At 44.1% G+C, this 26,236-nt stretch overlaps 1 protein-coding gene across 1 annotated transcript in view; it reads left to right on the top strand.

The window, feature by feature from the left end:
* LOC138770879 (B2 bradykinin receptor-like) overlaps window positions 1-25,757 on the top strand; it is a 31,121-nt gene extending 5,364 nt beyond the window's left edge. Inside the window, exon 2 of the mRNA XM_069950164.1 lies at window positions 24,174-25,757. Within this exon, the coding sequence (XP_069806265.1) occupies window positions 24,197-25,282 (1,086 nt within the window). The 5' untranslated portion in view covers window positions 24,174-24,196 and the 3' untranslated portion in view covers window positions 25,283-25,757. The remainder of the gene's footprint in view (window positions 1-24,173) is intronic.
* Window positions 25,758-26,236: the final 479 nt, after the last annotated feature.

The raw sequence follows: 26,236 nt of genomic DNA, 5'->3' as shown, positions 1-26,236 counted from the left end.
GCCATAGGTCTGCCCCGTCTCTTGGGACCGCGGCACCCCCCAATCTTCCTCCACACCTCCATGGGCAGACAGCCTTGCTCCAGGAGGAGTGTCACTGCTCACACTTTCATGGTTTGGTTCCACAGCCGCTGTAGTGCTGCTGGTGCTTGCAGTTCCACAGCTGGTTGAAGCCTTGCGGCTACCCTTTGTCACCTCTGGTTCAGGGGCGACTGGAGAAGCATCGCTGCACCTCCTAGCAGACCTCCTCAGCCCTTGTACCTCTGATGGACCTCCTGATGGTGTTCCCTCTGCCGTTGGTCGCTGGATTCCTCTGCCCCCCACGGACCTGGTTCGGGGAGCAGGAGTTTGGGCTCTTCTTGGCTCGCTCATGCCTGAAAACCTGCTCCCTCCCTGGGGAGGAGAGAGCAGGCTCAGGGGCAGATCTGGCTTGCCTGGAGCCCAGGAGCAGCAGACTCGCACAGCCTCACACAGCAGGACCACACCCAAAACTAATTGGATCACCACTCCAGAGCTGCACTCACTATTCTGCTGGTGGGGTCACTCTGTACATACATTACATTACTTATCCTGTACTGTTCCTGAGTTACATCCTGTATTATACCCCAGAGCTGAACTCACTATTCTGCTGGTGGGGTCACTGTGTTCATACATACATTACTGATCCTGTACTGATCCTAAGTTACATCCTGTATTATACCCCAGAGCTGCACTCACTATTCTGCTGGTGGGGTCACTGTGTGCATGCATTACATTAACTCTTTAGGACATGGTAGATTTTGGTCTTAAGGACAGAGACAATTTCCATTTTTGCTTTTTCCTTCTCGCCTTCAAAGAGCCATAGCGCTTTCATTTTTTGATCACCTACAGGGCTGGTTGGGACATCATTTTTTGCGCCACAATCTAGTGTTTCTTAGTTACTTTTTTATATTTTTGAAACATTTTTCTTTTTATAAATTTTTTTCTGAAAAATAATCTTTCAAAAAATCAGCAATCCTGGCACTCCCTCCCCCCCCCCCTCTTCTTTTGGTTTACGCCATAAATCAAACAAATTGTGTAATAATATATATAATATGTCTTTCTATGTATTTTTAAAATGTTTTATTTGTAAATTAGTAAAAAAGGGGTGATTTAAACTTATAGGGGGAGGAGCTATGTCATATTTTCAAAAAACTTCCCTTTTTTTTTTACATTTTCTTTATAATTTTTAAGTCTCCCTAGTGGACTCTTACATGCAATCATGAGATTGAATACACTGGTCCGTGCTATGCCATTGCATATAATTCCCCTGTGTTATCGGTGCTCTGCACATAGAGTCTGCCTGAGGCAGACTCTATGACAAGACTGTCAATCAGACTGCATAAAGGTAAGTATTAGACCTTCATCAGTCAGGGAAAATGATTGGGGGTCCCGATTGGATAGTGTCCATTGTCGTTAAGGGGTTTATTATCCTGTACTCCTGTAATCCTGAGTTACATCCTGTATTATACTCCAGAGCTGCACTCACTAGTCTGCTGGTTGGTAGTGGAAATCGTAAGCAAGCCTGTTGTCTGACCCACTAATAACAGCTTAGCTAATCTCCAATAATGCAAATGGGGGCTATTATATCAATTCTGTTTTCTGGTGATTTTAGGAGGGGTTCCCCATTAAACCCCAGGGTCTGTCTCTTGTTCCTCCCATGCTAGGGTCTGACTGCTAGGACACATGAGGAATATTTTGGGACCACTTCCATATACACAGTCCTATTAGACTCCACACTTGGCAACAGGCCGTTTCCTTGGAACAGTTGCCTCATAGTAGCTTCATTGTTGACGCTGTGCCAGCAATGTGCCCTTTATTTGCGTATTAGGAGTGCCTCATCTATTACCAGGGAATTACATGGTCTAAATACAGCCCCAATAGTGACACTTTGTCAGTGTATATGTATATCTGCAGTAAGAAACCAAACATTAGGCCATATACAGATGCAGCAGAGCTGAGTGTGTCACTTGGCTCTCAATGTGTTGTTTTTTTTCTGGGAACATTGGGAAAGATTTATCAAACATGGTGTAAAGTGAAACTGACTCAGTCGCCCCTAGCAACCAATCAGATTCCACCTTTCATTTTCCAAAGAGTCTGTGGGGAATGAAAGGTGGAATCTGATTGGTTGCTAGGGGCAACTGAGCCAGTCTCACTTTACACCATGTTTGATAAATCTCCCCCCATGGTGTCTATAGTGGTCACTGTTCCAATCTGGCCGTTGTACCTTGCTTATCTATGGACACCAGACATACAGGTGGAGCAGGGTTTCTGGGTCCCGCTTTCTAGCCATTTTACATAGTAGTTATTGGTTGAGGTCCACAGTTCTATTACATCACTGTGATGGTTATCAATGCAAGGAAATGAGATCAGCTGTTTCAAAATTGTAAAATTCTGGGTAAAAGTAAAAAAAATATACAAACACGGTGGTGACTGAGGATGTGGTTGGCCACTTGCTTCTCTTATGTAGCCACAGAATTTGTAATAGGACGGCAGCTGGTTCCTTGCACTGCAGAGCTGTATATGGGATATCGGCAAACGCCCGAGCTCTGCGCTAACATGAAGGTTACCCAATGTGTTACTTATTTGTGGTATAGATCGATGAATACATACATAATATAGACGTTCATCAAGCACGTACACGCACGTTCATCACACACACTCAGACACTCATCATATAATTACCAATAATTAAAGGGGAATTCCATTTAGACCAGCACACCTTTTTTAAAGTTCTCCTTTAATTTCTCTTTTATATGACCTCGGTATAGCCTCCCGCTATTTTCCTTCTGTTTCTGAATCGAGGATGGACACATAATACTACATGTCCAGTATGTCATCGGTATCACATCCGTTCCCTGCTGATCCTGGACTTAGTAGAGACCTCAGCTGGCTGCACTTGCTGTCCACCTACTGTGTTACTTCTGGCCAGTGATCATGGCCTGGGGCCAGGCTAACATACCTCCCAACTTTTTGGATGGCCAAAGAGGGACTTTTTAATATATACTTTTTAATTCAAGAAATTATCCACACATACAGTATCTGCTGCAGATTGATGCAATGACACATCCAGGATCTGCTGCAGATTGATGCAATCACACATACATGATCTGCTGCAGATTGATGTAGTCAAACATACAGGATCTTCTGCAGATTGATGCAATCACACATACAGGATCTGCTGCAGACTGATGCAATCACACATCCAGGATCTGCTGCAGATTGATGCAATAACACATACAGGATCTGCTGCAGATTGATGCAGTCACACATACAGGATCTGCTGCAGATTGATGCCATGACACATACAGGATCGGCTGCAGATTGATGCAATCACACATACAGGATCTGCTGCAGATTGATGCAATCACACATACAGGATCTGCTGCAGACTGATGCAATCACACATACAGGATCTGCTGCAGATTGATGCAATAACACATACAGGATCTGCTGCAGATTGATGCAATAACACATACAGGATCTGCTGCAGATTGATGCAATAACACATACAGGATCTGCTGCAGATTGATGCAATAACACATACAGGATCTGCTGTAGATTGATGCAGTCACACATACAGGATCTGCTACAGATTGATGCAAGAACACATACAGGATCTGCTGCAGATTGATGCAATGAAACATACAGGATCTGCTGCAGATTGATGCAATAACACATACAGGATCTACTGTACATTGATGCAGTCACACATACAGGATCTGCTGCAGATTAATGCAATCACACATACAGGATCTGCTGCAGATTGATGCAGTCACACATACAGGATGTGCTGCAGATTGATGCAGTCACACATACAGGATCTGCTGCAGATTAATGCAATCACACATTCAGGATCTGCCGCAGATTAATGCAATCACACATACAGGATCTGCTGCAGATTGATGCAGTCACACATTCAGGATCTGCTGCAGATTAATGCAATCACACATTCAGGATCTGCTGCAGATTAATGCAATCACACATTCAGGATCTGCCGCAGATTAATGCAATCACACATACAGGATCTGCTGCAGATTGATGCAGTCACACATTCGGGATCTGCTGCAGATTGATGCAATCACATATACAGGATCTGCTGCAGATTGATGCAATGACACATACAGGATCTGCTGCAGATTGATGCAATGACACATACAGGATCTGCATGCAGATTGATGCAATGACACATACAGGATCTGCATGCAGATTGATGCAATAACACATACAGGATCTGCTGCAGATTGATGCAATCACACATACAGAATCTGCATGCCGATTGATGCATGCATTTACTTGCATTGATATCTTCAAATCTGTAGAGGCGCAGATGCACAATGGCTTAATAATTTTTTGTGGCACGGTTCATGTCCCCAAAACGGATAGGGACGCATAGAAATGAATGAGTTTGCATACATGAAATGATTTGTGAAAGGGGCCATAATGTCTCATCCGAATATAATAATTTTTAGGATCCAACTTGCACCACATGATGAATAATCTGCAGGTTGGGTCTATTATACAGTAAGAAACCAGACACTTTCTAGAGCAACATTAATGACAATCTCATTTCTAAGTCAAAATGAGGGACATGTAAGGGGCAAAGAGGGACAGAGGGAAATGGGCCAAAAATAGGGACTGTCCCTCTAAAAGAGGGACAGTTGGGAGGTATGGGCTAGTAGTGAAAGTTTTTTTTTTCCAGGAGAGCTTGTAACCCTTATATTATGTGATAGTAGCTTAGTGTGTGTCTGTATATGTTTGTTCTGGATTTTTATTATAGGAAAAGTTGACCAAACTTCTGGTGAGTGTATAAATCTAGTGGGAATGGAAAGACACTGGTTAGAGTTATCAAGGTGCCTGGAACCAAAACTGTCTGAATCAGAGGTGACTATCTTGCTGTAGAGGTAGAACAACAGGGTAGCCGGAGCTAGTAGTTCACTGCTCTGGTCTGAGTGTGTATGGACCAGCTGTGCCCTCTCTGGGATTTGGAAGTTGGACTGTTAGAGGGCACCAAGTCACTTCACAATCATGGTCCAGGTTCTGGTTCTGGTCCATGGTTCTGAGATTCGGACAGAGCTGGTGTGAAGCACCAAAAAACAGACAGAATGTGGGTAGTTAGCAGGGCGAGTCATCGACGGGAGAACCATAACGGAACCAAGGATGAGGCAGCAGTGTAGGCCATCAGGCGGAGGATCAGGGCAGGTGGCTTCAGATGCAAGTAAGCCTGTTCAGATGGTCTGGAATGTGGGAGGCAAATAGTACAGGGGGGGTCAGACAGGTAAGTATAGTCCTGGGAAGAGACACAGGTCAGGATTTAGAGATGAGCGAACCTGACAGATTTCTGGTTTGTATGAACCAGAAATCTCGGCATTTGACTCCCGCTGTCTGCCGACTCCGTGCAGCAGGTGGATATACGTATGGAACGCCTAGAAAACTGGGATACAGCCTATGGCATATGCTGTATCCCAGTTTTCTAGGTGTTCCACCCGCTGCACGGAGCCGGCAGACAACAGGAGTCAGATGCCGAGATTTCTGGTTCATACAAACCAGAAATCCGGCAGGCACATGGAATGGAAGACCCAGGAACAACACCTTCACTCAACAACACTTTGGCAAGATGGAATAGGAGGGACAGGAGGTTGGTTGTGTGCCTCCACTACCAAGGACTGCACAAGAGCCACAAGAAAAGAGAAAACTCGGACCAGTCCACAGCAGCAGTGCAGGCTTCATCTAACTAAACTCCTCTTTCTTCCTAGAGGGGAGACTACCCTAGAAAAAGCTCTGCCCCTATGCTGAACCCTATAGGAATGTGTGTGTAACTCCTTACACAAAACCAGATGTTGGTGCAAACACAATAACAGCATGAAAGTACCGTATAAAACTGTGCTAAAACAGTAAGTGTAAGCATATATTTTTCAAACCACCTACAGTACAACACCCAACGCATAATCCCCACAGGGACACTGCATGTTATTTACTAGACACTCCTCAGGTACAATGGGATACATTGCACATTTCCAGAAGAGAAGCCTGGCAAAGCACTGATAATGTAACTGTCCTCTTACTATATATGATACACCTTCCAAGCTTTTCAGCTGGCAGTACTACCATGCAGCAAGGAGCTCATAAATAGGGGATGAAGGAGATCCTTCAATCTCTGTCTCAGAAAACATTTGTGATAGTGACCAAAAATTTACTCTAATTCTCCTTGAGGAGAGCATCATAAAGACCTATGGAGACTTAAAGGCCATTCCTACTCCACCGGGGATTCTGGGAAGAAAGGATATGCAAAATAGCTCTCACACTACCTTGAGAATGGGGCTCTTCCTTCAAGTCAGCATTTCACTCCAACTAGGAGTCGTAGAACATTGACTAGGGACATATGTCAAGCCACAAATCTCTCCAAAAGAATACCCCTGCTTTTTAGACAGCTGTTTCGAGGTTGTTACCCCTTGTCAGTACAGAGCAGAGTACTGGCTGGCTATTGTTCCACCATATGTATTCTTTCCTTTTGGAGAGATCTTTGGCTTGGCATAAATTCGTTTTGGGTCTTCCCTATGCTATAATGGTATCCATTAGTATTTTTTGAGGGTTCCAAAGTAGTTCACACCATTGCATACTTAATTTTTTTGCTACATACTGATAAACACCAGCCAGGCAGAGCCAGAGAACATTATTTTTGTTTTCCTATAACACTGGGTCCCTATGGACACTTTTAGCGTGTATGTTGTGAATTTACCCATTGTACTTCCCAAACATGATGTGAATGAGGCTGTGGAGGATATACAGCAGCACACACGCATTAGGTGACAAGTAGAGGCAGCCTTTCTTCCTTTACTTCTAGGAGAACAATAGATAATTCTCAGCAAGGTTCACAATCCTTAGGAGGGTGGATAAGGATCGGCACCAGTTGGTTCCTGGAGGGCTTGTAGTTTGCAGGTCCTAGAATGTAGTAAATTACTTGAGCAACTTTTCATCACTAGCTTAGATAGTGAGGTCCTCTAACCAGCACTGGTACTCTTGTCAAGGAATATGTAGAAGACATGACCCCATTGGCGATTGGCTTTTTTGAACGAGGCGTGTAGAACCCCTTGGTTGAGGACTGCTCCTCTTGGGTTAACTAAGGTCTCTGCCAAATGTACAGAATGACCCAACACCATAATTACATCCTGATCCTGATTTAGCGGGAGCAAAGCCGTCATCCAGCCCAGACCTCACACCCATAACCTCTCTTTGCTAGTCGTTTCAGACTTTGCTGCAGGGTGTGGTGAGGTGGATCCAGGGATACTTGTTTCTCCAGGTGTCGTGTGAAGCTGCCAGCATCTTCTCTTGGGAAGGAACAGGTTGCGATGTTCATTGTTTAGATGGGAACGCTGTGTCTGTCAGGATGGAAACATTTCTAAAAAACTTCTGAAATGTTCCACAAAGCTTCTGGCACTAGCCTTGTGAATAACATCCAATATAAATGAATCCCGAGTGGGGTCTTCCGACAACTGACACCCACTTGTTACCGTTATCTATTTCCCTGACCTTTAAAGTCAAGGTTTATGAAGATTAAGCAAACATGAATTATTTAAGACTGTCCCTGTACATGACTTCCCTGCTATGTTCTCACGCTTCCTAGATAAGTCTGTGCAGCATGGCTAGGCAGGCTACTATAAAGCAGATAGTACTTAATGGGGATCACCAGGACAGCTTTAGTAACAAGACAAAAATTATAGCTCCACGGTGACCCTTGGGGATATGACACACGATAATGATATTTAGCGTGATTCCACCATCCATCTCCAAGGCTCCAGTTTGCGTGGAGCTTTGTGGTGTGGTCCTCGGAGAGTCTCCTGCATTTTTTTTATTTTATCTCTACTTCTACTGGCCTCTCCTGCAATAAAGTTAGGGTCCTATTAGATAGATCTGCTAGATTGATGCTCGTTTACTGAACTAATACACAGGCCGATTATCGGGCAGCAAGGGCTGCACGGATATCGTTAGCGATGTCCGTGCCGTCCTTGCATTAAGTGTAAAATAATATTTACTCCCCTTACCATGTTTTCGGGTGTCCTCGGAGGTCTTCTGAGCTGTGTGCAGCTCTGCCTCTGCTCCGGTCTTTGCAGTGACAGGCCACCAGCCCCTCAGCTAATGACTGGCAGCCTGTCACTGCAAAGACTGTAGCAGAGGCAGAGCTGCACACATAATGTTAACCCAAAAAAAAGAAAATTCCTCATAGAGAAGAAACATCTGAGCCAACTTTATAAACAATTAGTAAAGTTTATTAATACAATTATATAGAAAACATGATTTGTAGGACAAAAAAAAATCATAAAATCTTCTTAATACAAAAAGGAGGACAACACAAACCAAACAGCACAACAAAAGGAAAGGGAAGTCACACAGTTCACGCACGAATTAAATCAAAAAGCAGACAACATGCTTTGACCAGCGGATCATATATATCACAAAGTGCTATATGCATCATGCAATAGACGAAAATAACGCAGGCAAAGCATGCATAAAAAATATATGACAGATATTGAAAAGAAATTGTTAGCTTGAGGTGAAGAGATAGAAAGATAAGATGCAAAGTGCTAGATATCAGCTAATAATCACATTATAAGCAAGATAGAACAAATAGTAAGAAGTTTAAATACCATGCATATGAACCGTGCAGCTCCTAAGGTGGTTAGTAGCTGATATCTAGCACTTTGCATCTTATCTTTCTATCTCTTCACCTCAAGCTAACAATTTCTTTTCAATATCTGTCATATATTTTTTATGCATGCTTTGCCTCCGTTATTTTCGTCTATTGCATGATGCATATAGCACTTTGTGATATATATGATCCGCTGGTCAAAGCATGTTGTCTGCTTTTTGATTTAATTCGTGCATGAACTGTACTTCCTTTTGTTGTGCTGTTTGGTTTGTGTTGTCCTCCTTTTTGTATTAAGAAGATTTTATGATTTTTTTTTGTCCTACAAATCATGTTTTCTATATAATTGTATTAATAAACTTTACTAATTGTTTATAAAGTTGGCTCAGATGTTTCTTCTCTATGAGGAATTTTCTTATTTTGGGTTAATGTGTGTTTTTTGTACTTCTGAGCATTCAGAGTGCAATATTTAGTTTGATTTCGTTTTTTAGCAAAAGTTTTTTTGGTTCAATTTGCACACATAATGGAAGACCTCCAAGGGAGCCCAAGAACACAGTAAGGTGAGTTAATATTTAATATTTTACACTATAATGATCAGCCGTCGGCCACGCATCGCTATTGCATGTAGCGATGCACGGTAGGTGGCCGATGATTTAAAGTGACACTGTCACCCCCAATAATCATTTTTCAATCTTTACAGGTGTGTGTAACCCGCCTATATCTCTCTGCATACCTGTAACTATTTTTCAGTTTCATGAGGTGGCTTTCCCTGAAAGCGTAATTTGGCCGGGTATCTTCTAGCGCCACTGGGCGGGGCTTGGTCCCTGAAGCGCCACATAGCCCCGCCCATTACAGCGCCGTTGACCCCGCCCCCTTGGGCTCTGTGTTTGAGGCCTCCCTGACGTGCGCGTCCACATCTCCCGCCGTCTTCCGCGTGCGGGATTGTCATGTGGCGCGCAGGCGCAGAAGGTGACCGCCGGGTCACCCACAGCCGGGCTGTGCGTGCGATCGCACAGCCCGCCGATTACACCGGCCGCACCGTCCCTTCTTGCGTGGGACTCTCCGGATGCCTCGCTGCGGCTGTGAAACCCTCCTCACAGCCAGCAGCGAGGCGCAGACATAGAGCGCAGGCGCACTGCGGCGGTCCTTTTCGGCGCATGCGCAGTGCGCGGCGGACGCCGCGGTGCGCCTGCGCTCTATGTCTGCGCCTCGCTGCTGGCTGTGAGGAGGGTTTCACAGCCGCAGCGAGGCATCCGGAGAGTCCCACGCAACAAGGGACGGTGCGGCCGGTGTAATCGGCGGGCTGTGCGATCGCACGCACAGCCCGGCTGTGGGTGACCCGGCGGTCACCTTCTGCGCCTGCGCGCCACATGACAATCCCGCACGCGGAAGACGGCGGGAGATGTGGACGCGCACGTCAGGGAGGCCTCAAACACAGAGCCCAAGGGGGCGGGGTCAACGGCGCTGTAATGGGCGGGGCTATGTGGCGCTTCAGGGACCAAGCCCCGCCCAGTGGCGCTAGAAGATACCCGGCCAAATTACGCTTTCAGGGAAAGCCACCTCATGAAACTAAAAAATAGTTACAGGTATGCAGAGAGATATAGGCGGGTTACACACACCTGTAAAGATTGAAAAATTATTATTGGGGGTGACAGTGTCACTTTAAGGTCTGATCGTTCTCTTCATTACACAGACCGATTCAGCTGATTATCACTACGTGTAATAGGGCCCTTCGGGGCCTACCACAAGCCAATTATCAGTCAAACAGGCCGATATCACCTTGTGTAATAGGGCAAATGATCAGCCAATAAATCATTTTTCCATGTCAAAAAGTCATTGTCTGTCGGCCACATCTCATCTGGATCATTCTTCTGCTCCACCACCTTGCATATAGGGTCTTGTGTTATTCTATCATCTATACTCGTCACCACCCAGGCAGGGTTCCATCACCTCTATGGTCAGTACTTTGCTGGTAATTTTACACCCTAAGCTGAGATTTGAGACACTGACCTCATTACGTCCGAACGTTCTGATAATCAGTCACAATCTGAGAAATGTGCAGTTAAGGACTGATGAAACCAACTCCGAAAACAGCTTTTTTCTCCCATATTAGGAAGTAGAGAGAAACATCTTAAGGCTTCAATGGAATTGACTTGGTTTTTCCCATGATTTCACCAGTGAGTTGCTTCAAGTAAAAATTCTGAAACCTTTGGGGATTGAAGAAAAGATCTTAAGACCTAAATAAAAGTTAAAGGTTTTGTACATGATTAGAAAAATGTGACTGATTTCTTTCGGAAACAGCTCCACACCTGTCCACAGGTTGTGCCTGGTGTTGCAGCTCAGCTTCAATAAAGTAAATGGAGCAGAGGTGCAATACCGCGCACAACCTGTTTACAGGTATGGTGCTGTTTTTGGAAGCCATGTATAATTGTGGAGTGACCCACTGTGCATTTACACCAGTCTCGGTTAGGGCTGTCTTCTCACCCAATAGACATCTCTGAAGCTTCTAAATGCCCTTAAGGCATGTGCACACTGAGGAACTGTCGCGGAATGTCTTGCGGATTCCGCAACAAAATGCATGCGGAATCAGCTGGAAATTCCGCTCTTAAAATATAAACATTGCTCCTTCCCATAGATTTTAATGGGCTTTCCGCGCATCTGTGCACCCAGCGGAATTTCCGTGCAGAATTTTCCTCCATGGATCCACTTTCCACCCAAAGCATTGACAAGTGAGAAATCCTATGGAAGTCAATGGAGCTTGAATTCTGCTTTAATTCTACTTAAAGGGGTACTCCAGCATGGGGGCAGTTTTTCGCTGGGACTGGGGAGGAGGTGGCCGAGGGAAAAGACGTCCACTCACCTCCCCAGTTCCAGCGGCGGGTCCCGCATCGCGGCGCTCCGGTGCCCGGTTCCCGGCCACTTCTGGGTGTCTGACGCGGGCCCAAGACGTGACGTCTCAGGTCCGCTCAGCCACTCAGTGAAGGAGGCGGAATCTGATCGGACTTGATCCCGCCTCCTTCACTGAGTGGTGAATGGACGTCTTTTCCCTCGGCCACCTCCTTCCCGGTCCCAGCGAAAAACTGCCCCCACGCTGGAGTACCCCTTTAAATTCTGCTTAAGTTCTGCTCCTATTCTGCCAGAGTAGAATTGGAGAGGAATTTCATGAAGAAATCTTTCCTCTTCAATTCCCCACAGAATCCGCAACAATTCCTCAGTGCGCACATACCCTTAGGGTGCGTTCACACTACGAAATCTGGCCAGATAACCCAATGCGGATTCTGCTGCTCACGCCCGTGCGCATCTCATAGATTCCATTTTACGGTGGCTGAATTCCGCTGTCCACCCAAAGAATTTCCCCTGTGGTCGATGACCTGCCGGGCTGTGAGGGGGTCCCATGGGTACTTATCACGGTGGTCCGGAGTGGAGTTGTGACCCACCTGGACTACCTGTACCGCCACCCACGGAAAGAGGTGATGACCCAAGGATGGTGTAATGACTGTGTAGGTGCCGGAACAATAATCACTGTCCTGTTACCATAAATAAAAAATTTTTTACTGTAGAAATACTTAATACAGCAGCTGACAATAGACTTCTGACGTGACTAGACACAATCTGCGTTAAGAGCTTTTGGAGCAGAAGAGCTGTGCTGACTTGGTTGTGTACTGAGAAATAGAGTAAGTTTAGAGCAGTAGAGAGGAGTTTGTGCTGAGAATCCCAACCCAGGGTACAAGTGTGCTCTGCTGGAACTTTAGAAGAAGAAGTAGAATACTGAAGAATTGAAAATAGAAGACTACTTGCTGCCCCACAGTGTTGGGTGACCCATCCTACTAGCGTGACACAAGCCCCAGACCTTGTTATCTGAGTTGAGCAAGGTGGCCAAATTACCTGGTTATACCTGTGAGATAGAGTACGTAGTCTTGTAGCAACTTTGCTCTATCTGGATCAGTTCCTCTTGTTTCAGAATACTGTCCTGCACTTTTAGAGATCTTCACGGTGTCTCTATTTTGTCCTCTCCTTAGTGGCTTAGCACTGCATAATAAAAGTAAGTGTTGCTTTGAAGAAGAAAAGAAGAGTCTCTGTGCTTCCCATACATCTGTCCACTACCACACTCACGACTAGACCACACTGGACTGGCAGGGGACCTGGCAGAGCCAGGGCCCAGCTGAACAACAGCAGGGACCATCTTGTCGTGGGTCCTCTCTCTACCAAGACTTGGGTAAGACTCACTAAGTGTGGGTGTGTACTTCCTGTCCCCATGTGACAACTTCCTACAGGGTGTGTAATACTTCCTGTGTGTGGTGGAGAAGAAAGTGCAAAGAGAAAAAGAATAGAGATAAGTGGAGAAAAGAAAAGAGCTCTTATTTTTGCGCAGATTACAAACAAACAATAACCCCTTGTTCACTACAGCTGTGCAATATACAAGTGCATAAATACATAATAGCGACATCTAGTGGTAAAACTTAGGTACAACTTCATTACCACTTTACTAGAAGTACAGACTTTTGCGAGGGGTGTATAAACCAGTAACATAACTACTACTGTGCCCACTTATGTTGCCGTTCTTCCTCTTAAAGGGTATGCACCTGGACATGGTCCAAATCATGGCTTCCTGACAGCTGTTGTTTTTGGGGGGGTTAAATATCCTCTTTTATTTTATTTGTTATACAAATAAATTCACATACAATAAGATACATACACAGGGATCTATACCCTATGACATTCCATCTACAAACAAGGGATCAACATTTTTTCAAAACCACACTTCCCATCCCCCCCTCCCCCTTCTTCCATTCCATAAGCGAGGGAGAGGCATTAGACTACAAGTTCCTAGATGTGACCACTTTCGCCAAAGCACTTAGTTTATTTCAAAGAAAACCTGTCGAACCACCATTATTATAGCCACCCAAAAGTAATCTGTAGGCCTCCGTACCAACCCTCAAATCCAAATCCTCCTCTATGTATTTCTTAACTAATTCCCAAAATTCTTGCAACTTAGGACACTCCCATAATAAATGGAAGAAATCCGCATTATCCATTAAGCATTTAGGACAGTTAGAATCGGTTCTTCTATATAAATCTTTGGGCGAAAGATATAAACCATATATAATTTTAGGCTAGGTTCACACTACGTATCTTTCCGCTCGTAGTGCGAACCGCGAATATATGCACGTAGTTTTGAGGTTGATGCGTTTGCTTGAAAGTATACGATATACGGCCGCACAGTTCACACTACGTATGAACTTATGATCGGATTGTATACGCCGCCGGGAAAAATGAACAAGACCATTGTTTGAGGACGGAAATGTTCGAACTCACGGCCGTGGGTTTACATGCGGTCCCGTACGAAGTACTTATTTCAGCCAAATTGGACTTGATTTTTCGATCCAAAAGGTTCTGTGTGTTTTATTGGGCTGGGCGAAGATTTCCAAGTAAATGACCTGCTTCAGATCGCTTCGAAACAAGCTAGGTAAGCATAACTGTACTACGGGTGTATGTTCGCAGTGCGTACGCATCCGGCGACATGTCGATTTTTCACACTCCCGTAGTTTCAGCCGCACATGTACGGTGGCGTAAGAACTGCGTACGGATTTGTACGCAGTGTGAACATAGCCTTAGGCTATGTTCACACTCTGTATGTGTGCGGCTGTATTTTTTATGCGGCTGGAAATGTGCGGCTGAAACTACGACCGTGGGAAAAAATAGACATGCGGCTGAAAACATACAGTCATTTACTTGGAAATCTGGTTCAACTAAAAATAACAAATAAAATCTTAAGAAAGTGATGCAAACACCTCTGGATGCATCTGGGAAAGCAGGGAAACTGTTTACATGAATTGCTATTACCGGGGTTTGCGATCCTCTGCAGTATGCTGATGCCGATGCCTCTCATGGTTAATATATTGAATTAATAAAACACATTTTCGTTGTAATAAAGTCTCTTTCATTGTTCAATAATTTAATTTAAACGATTCCATCATTTTGCAATTAAATATACTGTTAAAATAAATATATATATAAATAAATGTATATATATATATATATATATATATATTTATTTTTTGACAGTATATTTAATTGCACAATAATGGATTCGTTTAAATTAAATTATTGAACAACGAAACTGATTTTATTACAACGAAAATGTGTTTTATTAATTAAATATTAATTAGTACAGGAAGCTCCATTAAGCCGTTAATTCATATTGCCGGCAATAGAGCTTTCTGTACTAATCATCACTTTACTTTAATGAAAACATCAAATGTTTCTTCTAATTATGTTATCACAATAGCATTATTAGAAGAAACATTTAGAATTATATGTGCGCTCAGCTGATTGGCTGATCGGCTGAGCACACATATAATTAGCGGGTCCGCAGCACAGTGACTTCATTGTGCTGCGGACCAGCGAAGAGACAACATCGGGGTGAGTATAGAGCTCTCCCCACCCCCTCCCCAGCACTGCACCCCTCCCAGCAAGGAAGGGGGGTCACTTTACCCCTTCCTTGCTGGGATGGGTGCAGTCTGACATCAGACATGCAATACATCCTCCCTTAACCCCTTGGGGGCCAGACTGTAAGCAGCGATCTGTAAAGATGCTGCATACTGTAAGGTGCACAACACCGCTCACAATGATGGGTGTTGTGCTCCTCTTTGTGTGTTTTTTGTGTGTTTCTCCCTTTTTGTTTTTCAGATATCGGTATCCTGTGGATTACGTCGGATTCGGTGGACTACGTCGATGACCAGCGGTTGTTTGTTGTTTTTTTTTTATAAAATGGGGACCCTATGCGGGTTTTTTTTATTATTTATTTATTTAAAAAAAACCCGCATAGGGTCCCCCCTATTTTTATAACCAGCCGGGTTAAAAACCAAACGACAGCAGCCTAGTAACACCAGGGTGGGAAGAGCCATTGTTTTAGGCCCTCCCCAGCCTAAATGTTACCAGCCTGCTGCCGCCCGGTCCAGGAGCGCCAATTTTGACGCTCCGGGACCACTGGCACCCGGCTCTTCCCAGTACCCCTGGTGGCATTGGGTACTGGGGTAATAATGGGGGGTTAGTGTTAGCCATTTTATACCGGCTAACACTAGGCCCCGACTTAGTAATGGATTCCGTCTATTAGACGGCGTCCACTACTAAGTCTATAAAGTAAAGAAATAAAGACAAGACACAAGTTAAAAAAATATTTTATTCAAATTAAAACACCCCCACACCCCTAATTGACCATTTTATTTAAAAAAAAAAAAAAAACAACCGCTGGTCATCGACGTAGTCCACGTAATCCGACGTAATTCACAGGATACCGATATCTGAAAAACAAAAAGGGAGAAACACACAAAAAACACACAAACAGGAGCACAACACCCATCATTGTGAGCGGTGTTGTGCTCCTTACAGTATGCAGCATCTTTACAGATCGCTGCTTACAGTCTGGCCCCCAAGGGGTTAAGGGAGGATGTATTGCATCCCCCTTAACCCCTTGGGGGCCAGACTGATGTCAGACTGCACCCATCCCAGCAAGGAAGGGGTTAAGTGACCCCCCTTCCTTGCTGGGAGGGGTGCAGTGCTGGGGAGGCGGTGGGGAGAGCTCTATACTCACCCCGATGTGTCCTCTTCGCTGGTCCGCAGCACAATGAAGTCACTGTACTGCGGACCGGCTCTTTATATGTGTGCTCAGCCAATCAGCTGAGCGCACATATAATTCTAAATGTTTCCTCTAATAATGCTATTGTGATAACATAATTAGAAGAAACATTTGATAGTAAAGTGATGATTAGTACAGAATGCTCTATTACCGGGAATATGAATTAACGGCTTACTGGAGCTTCCTGTACTAATTAATATTTAATTAATAAAACACATTTTCGTTGAAATAAAATCAGTTTCGTTGTTCAATAATTTAATTTAAACGAATCCATCATTGTGCAATTAAATATACTGTCAAAAAATAAATATATTTATAAATATACATTTATTTATATATATATTTATTTTAACAGTATATTTAATTGCACAATGATGGATTCGTTAGAATTAAATTATTGAACAACGAAAGGGACTTTATTACAACGAAAATGTGTTTTATTAATTTAATATATTAACTATTAGAGGCATCGGCATTCGGCATCATTGCCGGCTATTTTTGAAGTACTCCGTACGGACCGCCTGGCAATCCTCGGCCGCATTTCCAGCCGCAAACAATGGTCTTGTTCATTTTTTACGGGTCCGTTTACGATCGGGCCGTAGATTCATACATAGTGTGCACTGTGCAGCCGTATATCGTATACTTTCCAGCGTACGCATGAACCGGAAAAATCCGGCCGATGATTTACTGCCCGCAATACAGCCGCACAGATACAGAGTGTGAACCTAGCCTTAAGCTGTATCAGTCTGTGTGATGGATTAACTGAGACATCCTGCATACCCTAATATCTGTCCACTGATCGTTAGAAAGAATTCCGATTCTAAGTTCCCACTTCTCCCTAGCTTTCTGTAGAAAACCACTACCCTTTTCTTTCAATAATCTTAAATATATCTCAGAGAGGCATTTTTTCCCTATCATGGTTGTCCTTAAGTATTAAAAAAAATCATGTGAACTAACCCACCACATCTCATTATTTGACGTCGCCCTATACGCGTGTTTTAATTGCCAGTATATAAACCAATGTGAATCAGAAAGTGTAAACTTATTTTTAAACTCATGAAAGGGAAGTAAATTCCCATCAGAGACAATTTGTAATATATTTGATCCCCTTTAGGCACCACAAAGGGTTAGCCCGGAGAGGTTCAAATTCTTCTAAATATATATTTCCCCATATTGATAAACACCCTTAATCTTAAATATTCTTTTCATCGCTTTCCAAATCTTAATGTACAACTCCACTTGTGAAAGAATCTTGGTGCCTCCAAATCCACCTTCTAAACAAGTAAAAAAATCATCATAATTGTGCTTAGTATTCCATAATAAAAACTGAATAACAGGAGATACCTTCCATTTCCTGAATAATTGGGCACCCATGGCAAGGAAATACAATCGGAGATCGGGCAAAGCCATTCCACCCTCATCACATTTATGAGACCAACCATGATACTTTATTCTTGTTTCCCCCAAATGAAGGAATTCAAAGCAGTCTCTACTTTACCGAACCAGGCATCAGGGATCCAAACAGGTGAAGAAAAAAGAACAATCATCTTGATTATGCCCATACGATACGCCATAGATAATGGCAGACGCCCCCAAAATTCCATTTTCTTACTAATTTTGGTAGATAGCAGATGCAAATTGAGTGCAGTATACCTATTTACGCTAGTTGTAAGCTTTATCCCTAAGTAATCAATCGAGTCATCCATTCCCAACACACGAACCAAAGGACTATTAGTGACAAAGCCATCCCCAATCGGCAATAGAGAGGACTTCAACCAATTGACCCTCAGACCTGAGACATTTCCAAAATTAGAAACAATATTTATAACTTTACAAATTGCGTTCTCATTCCCCTTCAAAAAAGGAGTATGTCATCTGCATACAGCAGAATTTTATCCTTGTCACCCTGCAAACCGTAACCACTCACTTCCTTAGATCCCCTTATCATTATAGCAAAAGGTTCAATAAAAAAAAAAAAAAAATAGTAAGGGGGACAGAGGGCAACGCTGCCTTGTCCCTCTCTCAAGACTAAACCAATCAGTAACCTTACCATTATAGATAACATTTGCAATAGGAGAGGTATATAGAAATCTAATCCATGATATGAACCGCTTTCCCAGCCCAAACGCTTCCAGCACCCTCCAAAGGAACCCCCACTCCACCCTGTCTAACGCCTTCATTGCGTCAAGAGACAGGATGGAGTGGGGGGCCCCAGCACCCACCTGGACATTGAAATATTGTCAAAAATAACCCTACCGGGAACAAATCCAGTTTGATCACTCTCGACTAGGCCCGGAGTCACCCTACCCAGTCTAAGTGCCAAAACCTTGGAAATGATTTTACAATCGCAGTTAATCAAAGAAATGGGTCTATAAGACTCTATATGTTGTAGATCTTTCTGCTTTTTCTCTATCAGGGTAATACTAGCCTCTCTCATAGAGGGAGGGAGAACGCCCCTCGAGCAGGATTTATTAAATGTCTCTAGTAACCAAGGCAAAAGGATATCTGAAAACTCCCTATAAACAGCGAAGGGCAAACCGTCGGTTCCCGGAGCCGACTGACCTCTAAAGCTCTCTAAGGGCCCTATTCAACCGGACGATTATCGCTCGCATAATCGTTAAAGATTAACGATCTCATTAACGATAACGATTATCGTTTAGATTCGAACAATTTAACGATAATCTGAACGATAATCGTGCGGTGGAATAGGGCCTTTAGGCTGTCTTAAAATCCTCCAACGTAACAGGAGCATTCAGAGCCAAAGACTCCTCCTCTCCCAATCTGGGAAATTCAAGATGACCCAGCCTTTCGTCCATCTCCAAATCCCCTCCATGAGACTCTGAACGATATAACTCAGAGTAAAAGTCGTGGATGACTCGACCAATCCCTTCCTTTGAACTGACCAGCCCACCCTCTTTATTAAACAACGCTCCTATAGGAGTTCTTGGCTCCTGTGTTTGAATAATCTTTGCCAGAAATTTACCTAATTTGCCTGATTCCAGTATGGTTTGCCAGTATGGATTAAACCTAAAGGCACGAATGCCTACACCTTCAAACCACGGACCTCTTATTCTTACCATCAGGGGGGAATGGTCAGAGATAGATCTAGTTTCGTAGGACATACTATGAATTCACTTTAGCATGTGTTCACTGCATAGGGCCAGATCGATCCATGAAGCAGTCATATGAGATGTACTAAAACACGAGAAAATCTGGGCATCCCCATACAGTGAACGCCAAATGTCCCTCCAACCAGTCTCTGCAAGCAATCTAACCAATCTAATACTGAGCACCACCCTTCCTATCCAATATATTATCCAGGACGGAGTTCAGGTCACCACATAAAATAAGAGGCGAGAGTTCTCACTTGTGGTGAGAACGGGGGAGGGATATACAGGCACGCCAACACCATTTCTGCCTCAAAAAGCCTACAATGAAGAAAGATATACCTACCCCTACAATCTATTTTTTTATAAATCAGGTTAAAAGGCACCCTGTTGTGAATGTAAACGGTAACACCCGCGGAGTAGGCTGAACAGACTGAATGAAAGGTGTGCTTAGCCCAGCGTCTAGACATTCTACCTAGTGTCTCATTTGTACAATGGGTCTCTGCTAAGCAAATCACAAGCAAGTGTCTATTAATAAGATCAAATATGGCGCACCTCTTGCTTCTCACCCCCATTCCCCTCACATTCCAAAAGAGTATCTTTAATTCCTCACCCATTCAGAGAAAAAAAAAGAAAAAACATAAAGTAAGTCACCCCATCCTTCTCTCTCTTAACCACCCAGCCACCCCCCCCCCCTTCCATCCACCCTCCTCCCTCATCCACCCCTCTCCCCTCCTTCCCCCCCCCCTCACATGGCTCTCTACATATGCCAGTGCCTCTAAACTAACCGAATGGACCCCCCCCCAACTTCCCTCCCCCTCTGCAAACATTTCTTTATGACAAATTACTTTACACTGCGTGATCTCTTATAAAGAATAAGGGTGCTATTACACGGGCCGAGCAGGGACCGATAATACCTGTAAACGAGCGCCGATCTGCTAGATCGTCGCTCATTTACTGGGCCTATTACACAGCCCGATAATCGTTCAACAAGAGCTGCAAGGACATTGTTACCGATGTCCTTGCAGCCCTTGCTAGGACATCGTTGTCATCGGCTGATCGTTGCATTTATTACACGGAGCGATAATCGGCCGAATCGGGCCAATTCGGCCGATTATCGTTCCATGTAATAGTACCCTAAGTCCTCGCACATAACAATCAAAGCCCTTCCCTATCAAGCCAGTCAGTCGTATCTTGGGAATTCGCAAAAAAATGCACAACATCCTTAGAACTTATTCTAAGTTTAGCAGGAAAAAATAAGAGAGATAGAGATTTCAGCTTGTTGCTCATTCTTTTAACTTGCGTTGCCCTAGAGAAGTATGGAAAAAAAGAGGCCTTTCCCCCATTGTACATCACAGGGGATTTTTGCCTAGCCAACTTCAAGATAACATCTGTGTCCTCAGAGCATAAGGCCTTAATAAGTAGAGTCTTAGGATGACTGCATGGGGGCAGTTGCTTCCCCGGGACCCTGTGAGCTATTTCCAAACCAAACATGCTAGAAAAGGCCTCCTTACCAAAAAGTTCCAAGAGCCAGGACTGACAGAACTTAATCAGGTCCCCTGCCTCCACATTCTCCGGGAGACCAATTATTCTCACATTCGACCTCCTTGAGCGATCCTCCATATCCGTTAATTTTACTTGGGTTGCTGTTAGTTGTTGGGAATGTTCTTTAACGGTCCGTTGCAGGTCACTCACATCTTTCTCTAATAATGGAATCTTTTGCTCCATACTAGTATCAGCCAACCACAGTGTCCCCCCATACCAGTAACAGCCAATCACAGTGCCCCATACCAATATTAGCCACTCACATTGCCGCTCATACCAGTATCAGCCAACCACAGTGCCTCCAATACCACTATCAGCCAGCCACAGTTTCCCCATACCAGTATCAGCCAACCACAGTTCCCCGATACCAGCATCAGTCAGCCACAGTGCCCCCTATACCAGTATCAGCCGACCACAGTGACCCATGGATACAAATTTGGAACAGGAATGTGTGTTGTAGAGTCAGGTGGCTCAGAGAGGGGGCCATTCGCCTAGGACCGCCCATTAGACTTCTAAGCCGAGAATGAGCAGATATTTAAATGAATAAAACACAATTTATTCTAAGTCTTTTCCCACAAATCGTCTCGGCTTATGCCGCTCGGGACAGTGATGTGAGAGGTTCCCTTTAAATAGCTGCAGCGATTTAACCAGCATCAGACATGTCATCTCATATGATTAACAAGGAATTAGGTTGTGACCGGAGAGAACAGACTGTGCCCAATTTGTAGACGTGTTTCACAATGGTCGGCCTTCCCATGCATGGCAGTAACAATCTTATCCTAACGTTAATAGTACCATTCCTCATCCTTAGGTCAATACACCTACGGCAGTTCCCACCGTGCCACGGCAGGTACCAGTCTGTGTAATGTCTCCTGATTCATCTTGACCTCCTTGGGTCAAATTAAAATTTCTGTATTACTAAACACGGCTTAATGAGGCTGCGCTGAAGTGCATCATGGGAATGTTTAACTTTCTCCCACACGACTGGACATTCGTCTTATGTATTTACAGAAAGTGTCTGGCAATGTTGGGATGCTTGGCTCCGAGATGTAGTGTTTGGTGCTGTTCTGTGGGGGTCCCCGGCACAATGACTGCTATGAGCAGTGCCCTTCCATCACCATTTCTTACTGGTCTCCTTCATTGAGTGCAGAATATGGAAGAATTATGATTGTAGAATACATGCTAAATATTTGGACAGGGGCAGATTAAATGTACCCTGGGCCCTGGGCTTTCCACCCATCCTGGGCCCAATACCCCCCTCCAGAGCACAGAAGCACTGATGCAGAGGACCCTAGAGTGGCGAGCTTGCTCACATCAGTGCGCCACCTGTGCTTCCCCCTATACTAGATGACCCCCTGTGTAGTTTCCCTTTAGTAGATAGCCCCCTGCGTAGTTCCCTTTTAATAGATGGCCTCCTGTGCAGTCTCACCTTTAGTAGATAGCCCCCTGTGTACTTATCTCTTTAGTCCATGACCCCTCTGTGTACTTACCCCTTTAGTCCATGGCCCGCTGTGAACTTACCCCTTTAGTCCATGGCCCGCTGTGTACTTACCCCTTTAGTCCATGGCCCGCTGTGTACTTACCCCTTTAGTCCATGGCCCTCTGTGTACTTACCCCTTTAGTCCATGGCCCCCTGTGTACTTACCCCTTTAGTCCATGGCCCCCTGTGTACTTACCCCTTTAGTCCATGGCCCGCTGTGTACTTACCCCTTTAGTCCATGGCCCTCTGTGTACTTACCCCTTTAGTCCATGGCCCTCTGTGTACTTACCCCTTTAGTCCATGGCCCCCTGTGTACTTACCCCTTTAGTCCATGGCCCCCTGTGTACTCACTCTTTAGGTCACCTAAAGTAGATAAATAGAAAGTTGGTGATAGGAGAAGAGAAACTACTGACAGGTTGTTCAGGGATCCAAGCACAACACATGCACCGCTGTGCACTTCCCGCTGTGGGGTATCTCGGTGCCTGTGTTGTGCTTGGATCCCTGAACAACCTGTCAGTAGTTTCTCTTCTCCTATCACCAACGAGGTATTCAGAATAAAAGACAGATGCAACTGCTCTTCTGACTATGTGGTGTACCTGCTTAGCTGCCCGTGCCGCCTTCTCTATGTCGGCCGGACAGTTCAGACACGTCGTTGCAGAATGAACAAACATCGTGCTAATATTAAAAATGGTTTTGTTAAGCACAGCCTCTCCCGCCATTATCTGCTTAAACACCATAGCGACCCGTCTAGTTTAGTCCTCACAGTGATTGAACAGATTCCAATAAATGCCCCGAACAGATATAGGTCCCTGATCAACAGGGAGACCTATTGGATTTTTCGCCTGTCATCTCTGGTACCGAATGGGTTAAACGAGTGCATTGATAGCATCAAATAATTTGTCATCCTTTTTTGCTATGTATATGAATTCGGCCTTTGGGTCCATGTATATGTATATGTCTGTATGTATGTATGTATATGTGTGTATTTTTGTATATATGTGTGTATACTTATGGGTTTATATATATTCTGTATCCTCCTACTTGTGATGTCACTTCCTCTTGTTGGATTTAAATATGGCTACTTCCCACTGTATTAACTAAGCATCTGATGAAGAGACCAGTCTGATCTAGAAACGCGTAATTCTGAGCCTTTTATACATGTTTTTATTATTTTAATAAAGTAGTTTTTTTACATCATCTGTTGGGAGTAGCTGCGCCTATTAATCCTGCTGGAATTTGGAGAGGAGGTCTGCAACTTGAGAAAATTGGGATGTTCGCTCATCACTAGTGTTAGATGCAGCCAGGCATGCTTCCCCTGGTGTCCTATATGCATCCAGAGGTGCTGGAATCATTTCCTGAGGTGTCATTGTGCATTTGGTGACCTCTTAGTGGTCAAATATTGATTTCAAGGTCCCAAGTATTTTTCTCCCATAGACTATAATGGGATTCCATATTCGTTCGAATATAAGAATATCGGGATCTATTTGAATCGAATTTTGAATTATCGAATATTTCACTATTCGCTCATCTCTACTAACTACTATATGGGGGCACAGAAGGGGCCTATACTGTACAGGTGTCCAGAGGGGATCTATACAATATGGAGGCACAGAGGGGATAACAATCTCCATAGAATGCATTTGTCAAGTTGCTGTCAGCATTTCTTGTTGTGTGCTAGTGACTATATTAGTGACAATATTGGCTAAAATGATAAAGATAATTTTATTTCTGTTTTTCCAATAGGAGCCAAGCATATCAAATACAAGATGATCAGCACAGAACCCAACGCAACAATCGGACCATTGGTTACTACTGGAGCATCTCCAAAGAATCAATGCTTTGATATGGATAGCTTTCAATGGCTCATAACCTACCAGCCCCCCTACATGTGGTTCATCTTCGTCTTGGGCTTCATAGAAAACCTGTTTGTCATCTCTGTCTTTGCCCTTCACAAGAGTCGCTGCACGGTGGCTGAGATCTACCTGGGGAATATGGCGGCTGCTGATTTGATTTTCGTCAGCGGTCTTCCATTCTGGGCTATATATATCTCTAACAAGTTCTACTGGCCATTTGGAAGCTTCATGTGTGTGGCGGTCAACTTTGTGATTCAACTTAACCTTTTCAGTAGCATCTACTTCCTCATGATGGTCAGTATCGACCGATATCTAGCCTTGGTGAAGACCATGTCCGTTGGTCGCTTGAGAAGACCGTTTTGGGCAAAAGTGAACTGTGGAATCATCTGGGTGTTTGCAGCTGTGCTAAGCGGGCCCACCATTGCGTTCCGAAAGGCGAGGTACGTCGAAGGATTTAATACCACTGCCTGTATTACAGACATACCATCTCTAAACTGGTCTATCACCATAAATGTCACCTTGAATGTTCTCGGCTTCTTAGTGCCCCTTGTGGTCATCGCTTTCTGTACATTTGAAATGATTAGAGTTCTGAGGAACAATGCAATGCAACAGTTCAAAGAAGTGAACAAGGAGAAAAAAGCCACTTGGCTGGTCTTGTCTGTACTCTTGGTCTTCATCCTATGCTGGCTCCCCTTCCACGTTTCTGCCTTCATTGACACATTGGATAAATTCCAGGTCTTCTCTTCATGTATGGTGCCATCTGCGAATCATATTTTGAATCAGATCTCTACCTACATTGGCTTCAGTAACAGCTGTATCAATCCTATCCTGTACATCATGGTTGGGAATCACTTTAGGCAAAAGGCCAGATCAGTCTATAGTAGACTTATAGGTAGAAAACCTGACGGAAGGAAGTCATCATTCCCGACGGATGAATCAGTCAACTCAACACATCTTTCTCTCTCTATGGGACCATACAAGAAAAAATCTATTACTTGAATCTACCAAGGCAACTTTTTGGCCCAAATATTTTTAACCTGACCATAATGGATTCATATCTATTTGGTGCCCATGAAGGAATATATTATAATGTTATAGAGTGGGCACACTCACACTTTTAGGCTATGTTGACACACTGTTGAAATGACGCCCATTTTTATTAGACGACCGTAATTTAATGGCAATTAACAGTCGTTATTTTAAACGTCCAGCATTTGGTTGGACAGAGCTGTGGGATATTTTTTCTACCGGAATATGATTTATGTTTTTTATGAATAATTTGGACAGATTTCGCCCCTTTAATCGTATCTCATTGGACAAGTATATGACTTTGTAGGATTTGTAATTTGAGGTACTGCCAAAGATCCTGGGTTTGTATCTAGATTTCTTGAGAATTTGTATTTACGGCTTTGTAGGCATATTTTCGTACCCTACTTGGCCCAAGATGGGAATTATTAAAGGGACCCTAATCTTTTTTCGTGTCCTGTTATCCTTATTTGCTTGATTCACATTCTTAGTATCCTAAGCCAAGAAATTACTGAGTTATTTCATGGTATTTGAAAATCACATCATACTGATACCCAGCCCCATGGTAAAACAAACATGTTTAACCCCTTCGTGTCCCATGACATACCTCGTACGTCATGGCGGTGTGAGGGGTCTCAGAGAGGGGTCACATTAACCCCTTAGCGTTCCAATGACGTACCTGGTACGTCATGGTGGTGCAGGGGGAGTTCAGAGAGGGGTCCCGCCGGGACCCCGCTCTGAACGGCACCGCTCCCGGCTGCAATCTGCAGCCGGGCAGTGTCTCTATTAGCCGGCGTGGGTCCCATTGCCGCGCCGGCTAATTAAGCACTTCAATGCAGCGAAGTGCTTTGTACTGCACGTCCCTGGTGTCTAGTGGGTCGGATCTCCCCCCATGATGCGATGATCGCGGGGGGGGAGATCCGGTCT

The sequence above is a fragment of the Dendropsophus ebraccatus genome, chromosome 13 (assembly GCF_027789765.1).
Source record: "Dendropsophus ebraccatus isolate aDenEbr1 chromosome 13, aDenEbr1.pat, whole genome shotgun sequence".
Classification (NCBI taxonomy): Eukaryota; Metazoa; Chordata; class Amphibia; order Anura; family Hylidae; genus Dendropsophus; species Dendropsophus ebraccatus.
This window is presented reverse-complemented; position numbering and strand designations above follow the sequence as displayed.